This window comes from Selaginella moellendorffii, unplaced genomic scaffold (assembly GCF_000143415.4).
Source record: "Selaginella moellendorffii unplaced genomic scaffold, v1.0 SELMOscaffold_143, whole genome shotgun sequence".
Lineage (NCBI taxonomy): Eukaryota > Viridiplantae > Streptophyta > Lycopodiopsida > Selaginellales > Selaginellaceae > Selaginella > Selaginella moellendorffii.
Genome location: NW_003314404.1, coordinates 92995 through 107816, shown reverse-complemented (window position 1 = coordinate 107816; position 14822 = coordinate 92995). Strand labels below are relative to the sequence as shown.

Below are 14822 nucleotides of genomic sequence, written 5' to 3'. Positions count from 1 at the left end.
AACTACTTCCCTAACCTTGATAGCCTTGCATCATGGCAAGCTTCAAGACCACGCTTCTGCTGCGCTACTCTGATTTCGCGCGTTCCATGAACCATTTACACTTGGCCTTTCTAGGTACTAAGCTACCTAGAATCGTCTTTGGGAACCTTGAAGGAACTCTGTCCCTCAGCTTGCTAAGGCCTCCCTTTTTGCAAGCCTTCCAAATGCCACATAGTCTAACATGGACAATTCCATATTTTAGACTCTCCATGGCATCACGGTTGCTAGCGGCAACACCCTCAAGCCCCCACTTGATTCTCCACTCCCAGCTAGCATAACCAACCTTGGTTATGCCCTTCGATTTCTATGGTTCAATTCCATCCCAATACTACTTGCCTTTTGGCCCCATATGTTTCCTTTGGTTATTCTCCTCCAGACCAGGAGGATAGCTTTGCACTTTCTATCATGCCTTAGCAAGTATTCTTAGGGATGAACCTACCCAATAGCCCAGGGAGAGGTTCCTCAATTCGGGTATGCTCACTTTATAATCCCACACACTGGGATTACATTGTTGCTTATAGGCCTTTACATGCCCATCACTAGCCTTGCCAAAATTCCATTCTTGGCTTTGTCCAACTCAGGTAGACAGTCCTCTCCTGTCTCCGCAACCTTGGACATTTGGATAGCACCTACTATCCATCATTCGCTAGGGACTTAGTCCCTTGGGCTTTATCTATTGCCCTCGCGACATCAAACACCACCTTCTGGTGTTCTAGAGTGTTTGGGTGTCCCAATAATGGCTTTCTTGACAATGAGTATTTCCTTTTATGACATTGACTTACTATATTGCAACACAAGCAACTTATCCCCCGTAAGGGTATATCCGACTTCCCTATGCTATTAAGAAGTCTTGGGTAGCTACCTTTTACCCATTCAACCAGTTATTTCGCACCTCTTGCTTAGTTGCCTCATAGTTGTCAAGTCCTACAACTCATTGTTTAGTGCTTTCACACCTCCATCATTATCTGGGTCACCGCACTCCAACTGCATGCTCTGCAGCTTAGGCTATGCCATTCCCATTTCCATTGGGATTCCTTTGGCAAGGGGTTCTCATGAACCCACCAACATAGCCTCAAGGTATCACACCTTGGCACATTTGGTGTCTCCACACCATCGGCTCCACGAGCCTACCTCTATGACACTTCCCCTTCGTGTTTATGTCTTTGCCAAGACCAACACCGCTCTTTCTCATGCCAACCATCCGTTAGCACTGCACCATAGAGGTCACACACAACTTTGTGTCAAAGTTGTTTTCTTCTGGGAACACCTTTCCCATAACTTTAGCATGGCACATTTTGCCATCGATGAGATACCCTCTGTTCTCATCCCTGGATCCTATGATCCCCCCCCCATCCTTTGTGGGGTACAACACACCTCAGTCCAAATGCTTCCATTAGTCCTTTTAGGACCATCCCTTGACTCTACTTGAGTCAACAGCAGTTTTGGACTTGGTTAATCCACAGACCCTTAAGGTCCTACTTGTGAGGCACTAGCTCACTGGAATACACTTCTTGCATTCCTGTCCTACTCAAAAGGACTATTTTCACAAGTGTTACTCCGACACTTGATTTTGTTCTCTGGGGGCAACTTTTGCCCCTTAGGACTACTTGTCCATGCGATGAGAATACCACTCATCTCTAAGTACACCCCCCAACTCCTTGGGTTGTTCCAGCATTTATTAAAGGTAGCCTCGGCTACCATTTCAAGGACTTGAGTCCTCTTCCGTATTTGACCTCCCACGGTCATTACCTCTGGTCTCATATTCATGAGCACCAACCTCAACTATATGAGGATAATCTTGTGACTCCTTTATTGTTTTGGAGTCTTTATCTTTCCCGTGATCCCAACTTTAGTTTTTTACCACAACAACCTTAGCCAATTTGTTGGGACAAATGCTCATCCGGATCACATCCTCAACTCAATGAGGAAAATCTTGCACTGTTCCCAAGATCCCAAAGTCGTTCCATTATTGGCCCTTTTTTTTTATCCACCACCTCGTCTACAAGTTCACACATGAACTGTAATGGAGAGCCATGCCTTCCTGACTTGCTACTCCTCAAGGATAGGCCCACTCCTCGGACCTTCCGATGCCAACACTAGTGGTGATATACTTGAGCACCAATAAAAGTCGGACTAAGGAACAGCTCCGATACCAAGTTGTAAGCGACTAAATTTTCTATTCTACTTTAGTCACTTAACCACACCTCCGATCACTTGGAGGAGTCTCATTCACAACCTCCATAAGTCCAATTCAGGACTTGGGACTTGCTAGCCCCAAGAATGGCATCCATGCCACTCAACATTTGCACTTGGTCCAAGTGCTCCACGTGTCCGATCCCATGACCGATACTCAAAGGTACCACCGACATGGCAGCTTGTTACGCTAAGGCCATGCCCAATCACCTTTGCCACACTGGTAGTCCAATACCACTTGCATCACAGTCTTGGCTCTCCAAGACCAGGCAAACCATCCGTGAGTGGTCATCTCAGACCCACTCCTTAGCATCCTTGGGATGCCCACCGACAAGGGGAATAGCCTTCCCCAATATCCCTCTGTCAGTCCCCTCTAAGTCCCTTTCTGCCCTTGGCCGTGTTTGCCAACACTGCCACTGGATCGAGGCCCACAGGCCCGACCCCTAAGTCCCACGGTCCTCTGAGACTTCCTCACCACACGACTGCGTCCTTGGTCACTGCCCCAAAGGACTGCTCCTCTTCCTTTCCACAGTCTGGGCCTTTGGGACAACATTTCGGAACACCGTGGCCTTACGCGAGCCACTTGGGTACTCTCCCCGCCTTTCGCCTTTAGGTGCTCTAGCCATGGGCTTAGAGCGAGGTTCCGTTGAGCCACGACAGGTATCCAAGTAGGTAGTGCCACCCACACTTGGACTGGGAGCATCGGCCAGTCGATCTCCCGGGGGAACTAGAGCCGGCTCTTGAACACTTCACCAAGCTACCCCGCTTGTCGGTCCGTGTTCACTCTAGTCTTGGACTTTCTAGTGGGCAGCTCATCACCCAACACTGGGTCCGGCCTTCCTGGGCCAAACTGGCCTTTCCTGGCCAAACTGGCTCCACTGCAGTCCTCCCCCTACTATACTTTTGGAGCTCACCAAACCCCCCAGGGTCTGGGAGACGAACGCTTTGGGCTTTCACCCTCTCAGGCTCCGGACTCGGACTCGGACTCGGACTCGGACTCGAACTCGGATTCGGACTCGGACTCGGACTCGGGCTCGGTCTCGGCCTCGGCCTCGGTCTCGGCCTCGGTCTCGGTCCCGATCTCGGTCTCGGTCTCGGTCTCGGTCTCGGTCCCGGTCTCGGTCTCGACTTCGGACTCCATCTCGGACTCCATCTCGGACTCCATCTCGGACTCCATCTCGGACTCCATCTCGGGTCCATCTCGGGTCCATCTCGGACTCCATCTCGGACTCCATCTCGGGTCCATCTCGGACTTCATCTCGGACTCCATTTCGGGTCCATCTCGGGTCCACTTCGGACTCCATCTCGGACTCCATCTTGGACTCCATCTCGGGTCCATCTCGGACTCCACTTCGGACTCCAACTCGGGTCCATCTCGGGTCCACCTCGGACTCCACTTCGGACTCTATCTCGGACTCCATCTCGGGTCCATCTCGGACTCCACTTCGGACTCCAACTCGGGTCCATCTCGGACTCCACTTTGGACTCCAACTCGGGTCCATCTCGGACTTCATCTCGGACTCCACTTCGGACTCCATCTCGAGTCCATCTCGGACACTCCCACGTGTCATGTGTTGGTCCTTTTGGGTCCCTTTTTGGAGCCTCGCCTTTTGCTCGCTTCGTGCTCGTCCCTCGAGCACTTCATTGGGAGTTCCACTCCTGCTCTTGACTTTTCAAGTCGGAGCTTTTGGTCCAAACGTGTTACGCTCGTTTGGCTCTCGCTTCGGCCACTACCATGTGGCGCCCTTCCGGCTCCACTTTGGGGCCTAGGGATTTTGTGTCTCACACTAGGGTATTTGTTCCCCCGACTTGCCAATCTCGCTTGGCAAGTCCTCCGACCACTGTAACATGGTCCCTACATAAGCGTGAAAGTCCTTGACCATCGACTTTCGTTCAAAGCCTTCTATTTGAACACTCGGGAACTACTTCCTTAACCTTGATAGCCTTGCCTCATGGCAAGCTTCAAGACCACGCTTCTGCTGCGCCACTCTGATTTCGCCCGTTCCATGAACCATTTACACTTGGCCTTTCTAGGTACTGAGTTACCTAGAATCGTCTTTGGGAACCTTGAAGGAACTCTGTCCCTTAGCTTGCTAAGGCCTCCCTTTTCGCAAGCTTTATAGTTGCCATATAGTCTAACATGGACAATTCCATATTTTAGACTCTTCATAGCATCATGGTTGCTAGCAACAACATCCTCGAGCACCCTCTTGATTCTCCACTCCCAACTTGCATAACCACCATTGGATATGCCCTTTGATTTCTATGGTTCAGTTCCATCCCAATATTACTTGCCTTTTGGCCCCATATGTTTCCTTTGGTTATTCTCCTCCAGACTAGGAGGATAGCTTTGCACATTTTACTATGCCTTAGCAAGTATTCTTAGGGATGAACCTACCCGATAGCCTAGGGAGTGGTTCCTCAATCTTGGGCATGCTTACCTTATAATCCCACACATCGGGATTAACGTTGCTACTTATGTGCCTTTACATGCCCATCACTAGCCTTGCCAAAATTCCATTTTTGGCTTTGTCCAATTCGGGTAAACAATCTTCTCCTGTCTCCACAACCTTGGACATTTGGATAGCACCTACTATCCATCATTCGCTAGGGACTTAGTCCCTTGGGCCTTATCTATTGCCCTTGCAACACGAAACACCACCTCCTGGTGTTCTAGAGTGTTTGGGTGTCCCAATGATGGCCTCCTGACAATGAGCATTCCCGTTTACGACATTGACTTACTATCTTACAACATAAGCAATTTATCCCCCGTAAGGGTATATCTAACTTCCTTATGCCATTAAAAAGTTTTGGGTAGCTACCTTTTACCCATTTAACCAATTATCTTGCACCTCTTACTTAGTTGCCCCATAGTTGTCAAGTTTTACAACTCATTGCTTGGTGCTTTCACACCTCCATCATTATCTGGGTCACCACACTCCAACCGCATGTCTTCCAGCTTAGGCCATGCCATTCCCGCTTCCGTTGGGATTCCCTTGGCAAGGGGTTCTTATGAACCCACCAACATAACCTCAAGGTATCACACCTTGGCACATTTGGTGTCTCCACACCATCAGCCCCACGAACCTACTTTTATGACACTACTTATTAGTGTCTAGGTCTTTGCCAAGACCAATATAGTTATTCCTCATGCTAACTATCCATTAGCACCGCACCATAGTGTTTGCACCCAACTTTGGGCCAAAGTTGTTTTCTTCTGGGAACATCTTTCTCACAACTTTAGTATGGCACATTCTGCCATCAATGAAATACCTACTGTTTTCATACTTGGATCTTATGATCCTCCCTATACCTCATGGGGCACCATACACCTCAGTCCAAATGCTCCAACCAATCCCTTAGGACCATTCTCTGACTCCGCTTGAGTCATCCAGCATTTTGGACTTTGCTTATCCAACAACCTGCGAGGTCTCAGTCTTAGAGGTGCCAACTCACTGGAATACAACTTCTTGTATTCATATCCTACTCACAAAGACAATATTTGCAAATGTTACTCTGACACTTGATGATTTTCTTGGGGCTACCCTTTGCCCCTTAAGACTACTTGTTCATGTGATGAGGATAGCAACTCATCTTTAAGTACACCCCCAACTCCTTGGGTTGTTCCAGCATTTATTAGAAGTAGCCCCGACTACCATTTCAAGGACTGGTGTCCTCTTTTGTATTTGACCTCCCACGGTCAATAATTCCGGTCTCAAATTTATGAGTACCAGCTTCAACCATATAAGGGTAATCTTGTGACTCCTTTATTGTTTTGGACTCTGCATCTTTCCCGTGATCCCAACTATAGTTGTTTACCACAACTACATTAGCTCGTTTGCTGCGTCAAACGCTCATCTGGATCACATCCTCAGCTCTTTGAGGAAACCCTTATACTGTTCCCAAGATTCCAAAGTCGTTCCCTTACTGGCCCTTTTCCATCCACCATATCATGCACAAGTTCATGCATGAACTTGAGTGGAGAGCCATGTCCTTTCGACATGCTACTCCTCGAGGATAGGTCCATATCTAAGACCTTCCGATTCCAATACAAGCGGTGATATACTTAGTCACTAATAAAAGTCGGACTAAGGAACAGCTCCGATACCAAGTTGTAAGCGACTAAATTTTCCATTCTACTTTAGTCACTTAACCACACTTCCAACCACTTGGAGGAGTCTCACTCACAACCTCCATAAGTCCTATTTCAGACTTGGGCTTGCTAGCCCCGAGAATGGCATCCCCGCCACTCAACCTTTGCACTTGATCCAAGTGCTCCACGTGTCCGATCCCATGACCGACACCCCAAGGTACCACCGACATATCAGCCCGTTACGCTAAGGCCATGCCCCTTTACCTTGGTCACACCGGAGGTCTAACACCACCTGCATCATAGTCCCATCTCTCAAGGACTGGGCCATCCATCCAAGAGTGATCATTCCAGATCCACTCCTTAGCATCCTTAGGATGCCCACAGACATGGGGAATAGCCTTCCCCAATATCCCTTTTCCGGTCTTCACCAAGTCCCTTTCTGCCTCTGGCCGTGTTCGCCAACACTGCCACTGGATTGAGGCCCACAGGCTCGACCATTAAGTCCCACAGTCCTCTAGGACTTCCTCACCACTCGACTGTATCCTTGGTCACTACACCAAAGGATTACTCCTCTTCCTTTCCACAGTCTGGGCCTTTGGGACAACATTTCGGAACACCGTGGCCCTATGCAGCCTCATGGGTATTCTCCCCGCCTTCCCCCTTTGGGTGCTCTAGCCATGGGCTTAGAGCGAGGTTTCGTTGAGCCACACCAAGTATCCAAGTAGGTAGTGCCACTCACACTTGGACTAGGAGCATCGGCCAGTCGATCTCCCGGGGGAACTAGAGCCGGCTCTTGAACACTTCACTAAGCTACTCCGCTTGTCGGTCCGTATTCACTCTAGTCTTGGACTTCCCAGTGGTCAGTTCATCACCCAACACTGAGTATGGCCTTCCTGGGCCAAACTGGCCTTTCCTGGCCAAACTTGGGCTCGAACTCAGACTCGGACTCGGTCTCGGTCCCGGTTTCGGACTCGGACTCGGTCTTGGTCTCGGTCTTGGCCTCGGTCTCGGTCTCGGCCTCGGTCTCGGTCTCGGTCTCGGTTCCATCTCGGACTCCATCTCGGGTCCATCTCGGACTCCATCTCGGACTCCATCTCGGGTCCATCTCAGACTCCATCTCGGACTCCATCTCGGACTCCATCTCAGGTCCATCTCGGACTCCATCTCGGGCTCCACTTTGGACTCCATCTCGGGTCCATCTCGAACACTTCCACGTGTCATGTGTTGGTCCTTTTATGTCCCTTTTTGGAGCCTCGCTTATTGTTCACTTCATGCTCATTCCTTGAGCACTCCATTGGAAGTTCCACTCCCACTCTCAACCTCTCAAGTCGGAGCCTTTTAGTCCAAACGTGTTACGCTCGTTTGGCTTTTGCTTCGGCCACTACTACGTGGCACCCTTTCGGCTCCACTTTGGGGCTTAGGGATTTGTGTCTCACAGCTGGGTGACCTCCCGGGAAGTCCAAACTCAAAAACTTATAGGAATTTTGGTGAAGAAAGGATGTGTAGTGGTTCTTCGTATTGACAAACTCATTAAATAGATTTTGGTTGAGTGTTATGATATGTTAGGTTTCCAAGGGTACTAAAAATATATATATTGGTGAAGAGGCATTTCTTTTGGCTTGGGATGATGCTTGATTATTTGATTTACTATGCAGTCAAAGTTGATCATCAAAAGTTCACTAGCCTCTATTATCCTTTATATGTACCCAAGAATAAATAGGATAACATTTCAATAGACTTTATCATTAATTTACCTTTAGAGGAAATGATGCTATTTGGGTTGTTATGGATCATTTGGCAAACATGGTTTATTTCTTCTTAGTGAAAACAACAATTAAAGTTTCTAAACTTGCTCAGTTGTTTGTAGACCAATTATTCAATCTTTATGGTTTATTAGATGTGATTGGGATCCTAAGTTCATATCTAAGTTTTAGCAAATGGTACTTAAGAAGCTAAAGATTAAGTTAAGCATGAGTAGTGGTGAGCATCCACAATGGGCAAATAAAGCACATGAATCCTCTTTACAGATGACTCCTTCAATATAATCTTACAAAAGTATCTGGCTTGGGATGGTGAGCTAACCATCTTCTATAAATCTTTTCTTTTGAGTGTTTTCTAAGTACATAAACTCAGATTTATGTAAGAGCACAATAATGTGATCCAAACTTCTTGATTGAAAAAAGCAATGGAAGGCTGTGATTGATCATCTGTAAGGGATTAGTTGTTAGAAGATATGCTAAGGTCTTTTATGGGAAACATGACTCAACAAGGAGTATAGCAGAGGTACTTGCTTTTGTTTCAATTTGCTCACAATAGCACTTGTTAATTAGTTATTTGCATATATTTATTCATAGCAATGTATTGGTATAAGCTTAAGTCTCTTAAGTTTGGCTTTGGTTCAAATGCTTCATGTTTGTAATTTTTTGGAGGATATGCAAGACAAGCTTGAGTTGGCAAAGTTGAATATAAAACAAGCTTAAAATTGAGACAAAAGATTGACCAATAAGCATCATCGTCATTAAAAGTGTAAAGTTGGTGACAAAGTTTTCTTTAAGCTGTCACATGCACAACAATCTGTAAAAAGAAGTGGCAATTCTAAATTGTCTTTATGGTATTGTGGGTTTTAAATAATTTTACAGTATATAAAGGATCTTGTTTATCTTTAAAACTTGCCAACTGATTTATCCAATGTTTTATATAAGTAAACTTAAAATGTATTTACACTTTGGTGATGTTGTGGATTAGTCTATCATCCAAGTCCTAAAGATTGATGTTGAGAAGGTTAATCCAGCCAATATTTTTACTTAAAGATTAATGAAAATACACTATAAGACAATTCATGAGTTGTTAGTTCAGTGGAATGATTATTCTATGGATGAAGTTACATGGGAAATTGAGAATAATGTGAAGAGAGTATTTTTGAGTTTTAGTTATAACTTATGTAATATTCTTGAGAAAGGGGAAAATTAAGTCTTATAACCATATTATTATATGATTTAAATTGTTTACTCTATTCTCATTTTCTTGTTTCCATGACTATATTGTCATGTGAGAAAGTTATATTACTTTCTTTCATGGCCATTTGTCATGACATTAATATTGTTGTTTGCACATTTTTTCTCATGGCTATATTGCCTTAGACTTACTTCATGTGAGGTTCATTTAACTTCTCGAAACTACCATCCCTAGTTGGTTCATTGGGGAGGGAAAAATAACATGAATCATAAGAGTATTCTAAAAATGTTTTATACCATGTGGGATTTAAAGTTGTAAAGCTTTAATGGTTGGGGTTCACTCCTTGTTCATTTTAATTTGTCAGAAGGGCAAGTTCACAGCCATAATGTTTGACTAAGTCTTCTGTAAGAATCTAATAGTAAAATTTCAAATCTTATCAAGCTTCAATTGCTTCTTGGTGTTAAGATTTATGGGCCAGCTTTGGGGGGCTGTATATCTAACACTATCCTCTAAACCACAATGAAGTTGGCCATAGAAACTTAGTCACAGTCTTCCAAGGCCCAACGGCCACATTTGGAGGTACCAGGAGATCCAAACGCTAATATTTCAAGCTCTCCCCTGCAAAAAGCATTGCTAGATCGACCCCCTTATATATGCAAACCATGGCACTTTGCCACGTGTCGTGCCACCACGAATTTTATTTACTGGGAGCTGAACTCTCGGCCAAATCTCCACTTAGCGATTGCAGCCTGGCAATGGCAGCCTGTATTTGATCCTCCCAGAATTTGGGACCCTGGCTCTCACTTCCCTCCATGGCACTGCTCCACGGTCTCTTGGCCAGATTCGCGTCCTTGCAGCTCAACCGCTCTATGATCTTTTGAATCTTGTCCTGGATCCTGGCAAGTGCTGCCAATTGTGCTTCTTTCTCCTTGTTGAGACATTTGTCGCTGCGATCTACTACTTCTACCCCTTGCTCCATCTGAAAGACAGTAGATCTAGAGGCTATCTCCAATTCCAATTCGAAGTTAGAAGAACCTTGGATGCATTTTTTAGTGGTGAAGATTCTGGATCATCGCTGGCCTCGAGTTCCCGAACGCGGAAGCCCTGAATTCTGCGAGAGTGGTAGCGCATACGTCAAAATCACTTCAATGTCACAACTTTCTTTATTTCCAGCCACTCCTGAAAGACTCTAAAGATTATGGAGGATCACTTGACCTTGTCTTTCCTTCATCGCTGGGGATTCTACAGCAGAGAATAACTTGTAATCGCCTCCTAATGCCCATTCTCTCCTGTGAAACCATAATAAAGATTTAGAACCATCTCAAAATCTCGGAGGGAAAGTTCTTCCAACTTTAATATTAGAGAGCGAAATGAATCAAGCTGGTTGGCACCAACGGCATTCTCTGATCTTCTCTAGCAGGGAATTTTTCTTCAAATAACAACTTTAAAAAACAAAAGAAAAACAACAGAGGAAAACGCTTGCCACTGACAAACTTGTCATAGTTCAAAACTCTCCACCTTCGGTAGCATACATGATCCCTGCATACATGTTAGCCAGCAGCACGTAGTTAGCGGCAGCGTTCCGGTCGTTAAGCTCCGCGGCATGCTGCGCGGCAATGGCGCCTCGGCATACGTCACCGTGCTTACCGCACGCCCCCAGCAGCGTCATCCAGCCCACCAGCCCCGGCTGATATGGCATGCTGCCCAGCAAGCTCTCGGCCTCGTCGAGCTGCCCCAGCCGACCAAGCATGTCGACGATGCAAACGTAGTGCACAGCGCTGCAAGGTACTCCAAAGTCATCGGTCATGGACACAAAGATCCGCCACCCTTGGTGCTTCAATCCGGCGTGGCTGCATCCCGAGAGTATCCCTGCCAAGCTCGCCTCGTCCGCGTTGAATCCTTGGAGCTCCATCTCCGAGAAGAGCTCCATGCTCGCGCTCCAAGATCGTGACCCGCCCAGCGCCGCCACAGCCCCAGCCATGGCGTTCCAGCTCGCGAGGCTCTTACGCTGGATGCCGCGGAATGCCACGCGGGCCTCCTCCAAGCTCCCGCAGCTCGCGTACATGGCCACCAGCGCGTTGCCGATGCACGAGCTCTCGCCCAAGAGCTCGCCCGGGATGGCATCACGGTGGAGCGCTCTCCCCACCGCTATCTCGCCCAGCGCGCCACACGCGTTCAGCAGGAGCACGAATGTGATCTTGTCCGGCGTCACGCCGCCAGTGCCGCCCGTCGCATTGACTAGTTTGACCGTACCGCCCCTGCCGTTGACTGTACCGCCGTGGTTCAAGAGCTCGAGCGCGTCTCTCGGGCGGCCGTTTTGGACGTAGACCGCGAGCATGGCGTTCCACGGCACGATGGTTTTGTCGGCAATGCGCTCGAATGACGATCGCGCAGCGTCGCAATCACCGCACTTGCCAAACATGTCGATCAGCGCGGTGCCCACGAACACGTCCGACTCCAAGCCGCGCGACACAACCGCGGAGTGAACCTCCCGCCCGGCGTCCAAGTCGGAGCTCCCTGCGCAGGCCTCAAGCACGCTCACAAACGTCGTCGCAGCCGGCTCGATCTCCATCTCGCGAAACAGCGCGAACGCTTCCTCGCGGCGGCCGCTCTGGGCGTAGGCCTGGATCATCGCAGTCCACGCCACCGCGCTCCTCGAGCGCATCGCGTCAAAGACTCCCCTCGCCTCGTCCGGCCGCCGGCGCTTGCCGTACAAGTCCACCATCGCATTCCCGAGCACGCCATCGATTCCTAGCCCGGATCGCAGCGCGCGCTCCTCGAGCGATCTCGCCGCCGCGAGCGCGGCAAGCTCGTCCCTGGAAGAAGAACTGGATGCCAGCGCGTGCACGACGCTCACGAACGTCTGCTCGCTCGGCCTCACGCCTTCCAAGTCCATGGCGTGGAAAAGCTCCATCGCCTCGTCGCTGCGATCGCTCTGCGCGTAGGCCGCGATCATCGTCGTCCAGGATACGACGTTCTTCCTCTCGATGCTTGCGAAGATCTTCCTCGCGGCGTCTGGCATGGCACATCTCCCATGCATCGTCACCAGCGCGCTGCTCACGACCTCGTCCTGCTCGAATCCGTGCTCCAAAACGCTTGCATGGAGCTCCCGCCCGAGCTTCCAGTCCGAGCACACCTTGAGGAGCTCGAGGTACGTGACGCAGTCGGGCTCCACGCCGTGGTTTCGTCGCATTTCCCGGTACAAATCCATAGCCGTGCTCGAGCTCGAGCTCCGGCCTTGCGCTGCGATCAGTTGGTTCCAGCAAAAAACGTTTTTTGCGTCGTGCCGGATCAAGTATCTCCGCGCATCGTCCAGGCTCCCGAGCTTGCAAAACATGCCAACGATCGCCAGTGCCACGGCTCTCACGGATCCAAAACCGCCATCCACGGCTCTTGTCTCGATCTCCCTTGCTTCTTCCAGATTCTCGCAGGCCTCGGCGATGGAAGCCAGAGTATACTCGTTTGGAGTCACGTCCATAGCCTTGTAGAGCTTCACGGCCTCTCGGTTTTGGCCACTTAGAGCATACGCTCGGATCATACTTGTCCAGGACACTACGTTCTTCTCACGTAGGCTGTCGAATATCTCGCGAGCTTCTCCCGGTCGCTTGCATCGGCCATACATACCGATGAGCGCCGTCCCCACGACGAGATGAGCTCCAAATCCACAGGCATCCACGCGAGCACGTACATAAACCGCTAGATCGATCGAACCAAGCTCGGAGACCGACGATATGACGCTCACAAACGTTACTTCGCTCGGCTTGACTCCTTCCAGATCCATCTCTCGAAACAAATGCAATGCCTTCTTGCCATGCCCGGTCTGGGCATTTGCCGCAATGATAATGTTCCACGAGAAAACGTTCCTGTCGCCCATGCTTCTAAACACCGCATCTGCCTTACCCACGTCCTGGCACTTTCCATACATCTCCATGAGAAGATTTGCCAGGAATCTATCAGATCCCATCCCCGATCCAGTAATCTGCCTGTGTAGGGACTTACCCCTGGAGAGATCCCTGCTGCGAGCGCATTCTCGCAAAGACCTCGCCAGCCTGCCACCATCTTGGGTGTTGGATTCGTGAAAATCACCCGCGGAAAGATGGAGATAGCGAGACGACCTTGGCCTTCTAGCAGAACGAGCAAGCATCCACTGTTGAGTCGGGCAGCCGAGGTTGGGGCCGATATGCCTAGCCGGGCACCCGAGATAGTAGCGGAGACCGAGCTCGACATAATTCACATTTGCTGGCACACTGCCAGCCAAAGCTTCTGGATCAAACTAAGTACCATCGTTTTTTGGATTGATGGTGGCTCGTTCTAGAAACTTTTTATGCGCAGCTAGCTGTGTGTCGCTACAACATCCAACCCGATTGGGCAGCAGCCCCTCGTGGAGTTGCCGGACAACTGCCAGGATCTTCTTCGCAGCATCAGGTCTTGAAGGAAAAATATAAAATCTGAGAGATAGGGACTTCGCCATCGTCGGAGAGCAACTTTTGAGAGCTTGCTACAACGTGGGCGATCGAGGTTTTCTGCTTTCTTTAAAATAATAATAACTTATTATTACTGCTGCTATTATTATTATTGTTATTGTCAGCATATAGAAAAGACTCATTCATTTCCAAGCGGCTGTAAGGGCATTGACAAGAAAAGAGAAAGATGCTCTTGGCAGTGGCTCCATTTGGCTGTGTCTGGATGGATCGGCCGCCTCGAGATGTGTAGAACAACACACCCATTATTATTACAGACTTGCAGCCAAAAGCTTGGAGCAAACCAAGAAATTTTCCCTCCAAGGACAAGAAAAGTGGGAGATCCGTCTTGAGCATGCTTTGTTTGTGGGTGTGCCTCGATTTTACTCACTACCAAAAGCAAAGATGCTAGCAAAGGTGGATTTGTGAGCGATTCATGGGAGCATTTGTCATGAGAGATGAGCGATAGATCTTTCAAAGGCTTCTCGCTTGCTTGTTCTTCACATCAAAGAAGAGAGAAACTTGACGCTAGCTAACTCAATCTTTCCCATCTTTCCCCCACCGACTTGGCAACCCATGGGGTCCAAAACAATTTGGTGCATTGATTTAGCGGTGGAGGTGCTGCCACCCGCACAGTGCATCCCTGGCAGTGATCAAGGACGTGTTTCCTCGTCGATCCACATAAAGAAAACGAAATACATTTTCCAGGCATGAGAAACCAAAAAATATATATATACTGTATTTCTTTCTTTCTTTAAATTATTTGGAATGGTGTTATAATCGGGCAACAAACATGCGTACCACGACGGTGCGCCCCAAAAACACGCAACACCAATGCAATCACACCGCAAAACAAGACAAATTTTCTTGCCTTTTTTGACCCCCCAAACTCTCTTTAATCGCAGGAAAACAAAAGAAAAGCACGCATTTTCCAAAAAAGAAACTTAATAAGAACACCTGCAGCTACCCAACGAATTTATTTCAGTTTTTGCCTAGCGAGGAGCTACGTCGCCAGATTGAATGAAGCAGACTGTGACCACACCACCCCTCCATAGAAATTGGATAAACAGCCCAAAGTGATC

General features: G+C 48.4%; 2 protein-coding genes across 2 annotated transcripts; both read right to left on the bottom strand.

Moving 5' to 3' along the window:
* Nucleotides 1–9719: 9719 nt before the first annotated feature.
* LOC112343321 lies at nucleotides 9720–10563 on the bottom strand. The gene is made up of 3 exons (XM_024666569.1): nucleotides 10496–10563; nucleotides 10316–10391; nucleotides 9720–10259 (listed from the first exon to the last, which is right to left on the bottom strand). Exons 1-3 carry the CDS (start codon nucleotides 10561–10563, stop codon nucleotides 9978–9980), a joined length of 426 nt encoding a protein of 141 aa, XP_024522337.1. The 3' UTR covers nucleotides 9720–9977.
* Nucleotides 10564–10784: 221 nt separating this feature from the next.
* Nucleotides 10785–13751, bottom strand: LOC9646136 (pentatricopeptide repeat-containing protein At2g33680). The gene is made up of 2 exons (XM_002992809.2): nucleotides 13641–13751; nucleotides 10785–13553 (listed from the first exon to the last, which is right to left on the bottom strand). Exons 1-2 carry the CDS (start codon nucleotides 13749–13751, stop codon nucleotides 10785–10787), a joined length of 2880 nt encoding a protein of 959 aa, XP_002992855.2.
* Nucleotides 13752–14822: the final 1071 nt, after the last annotated feature.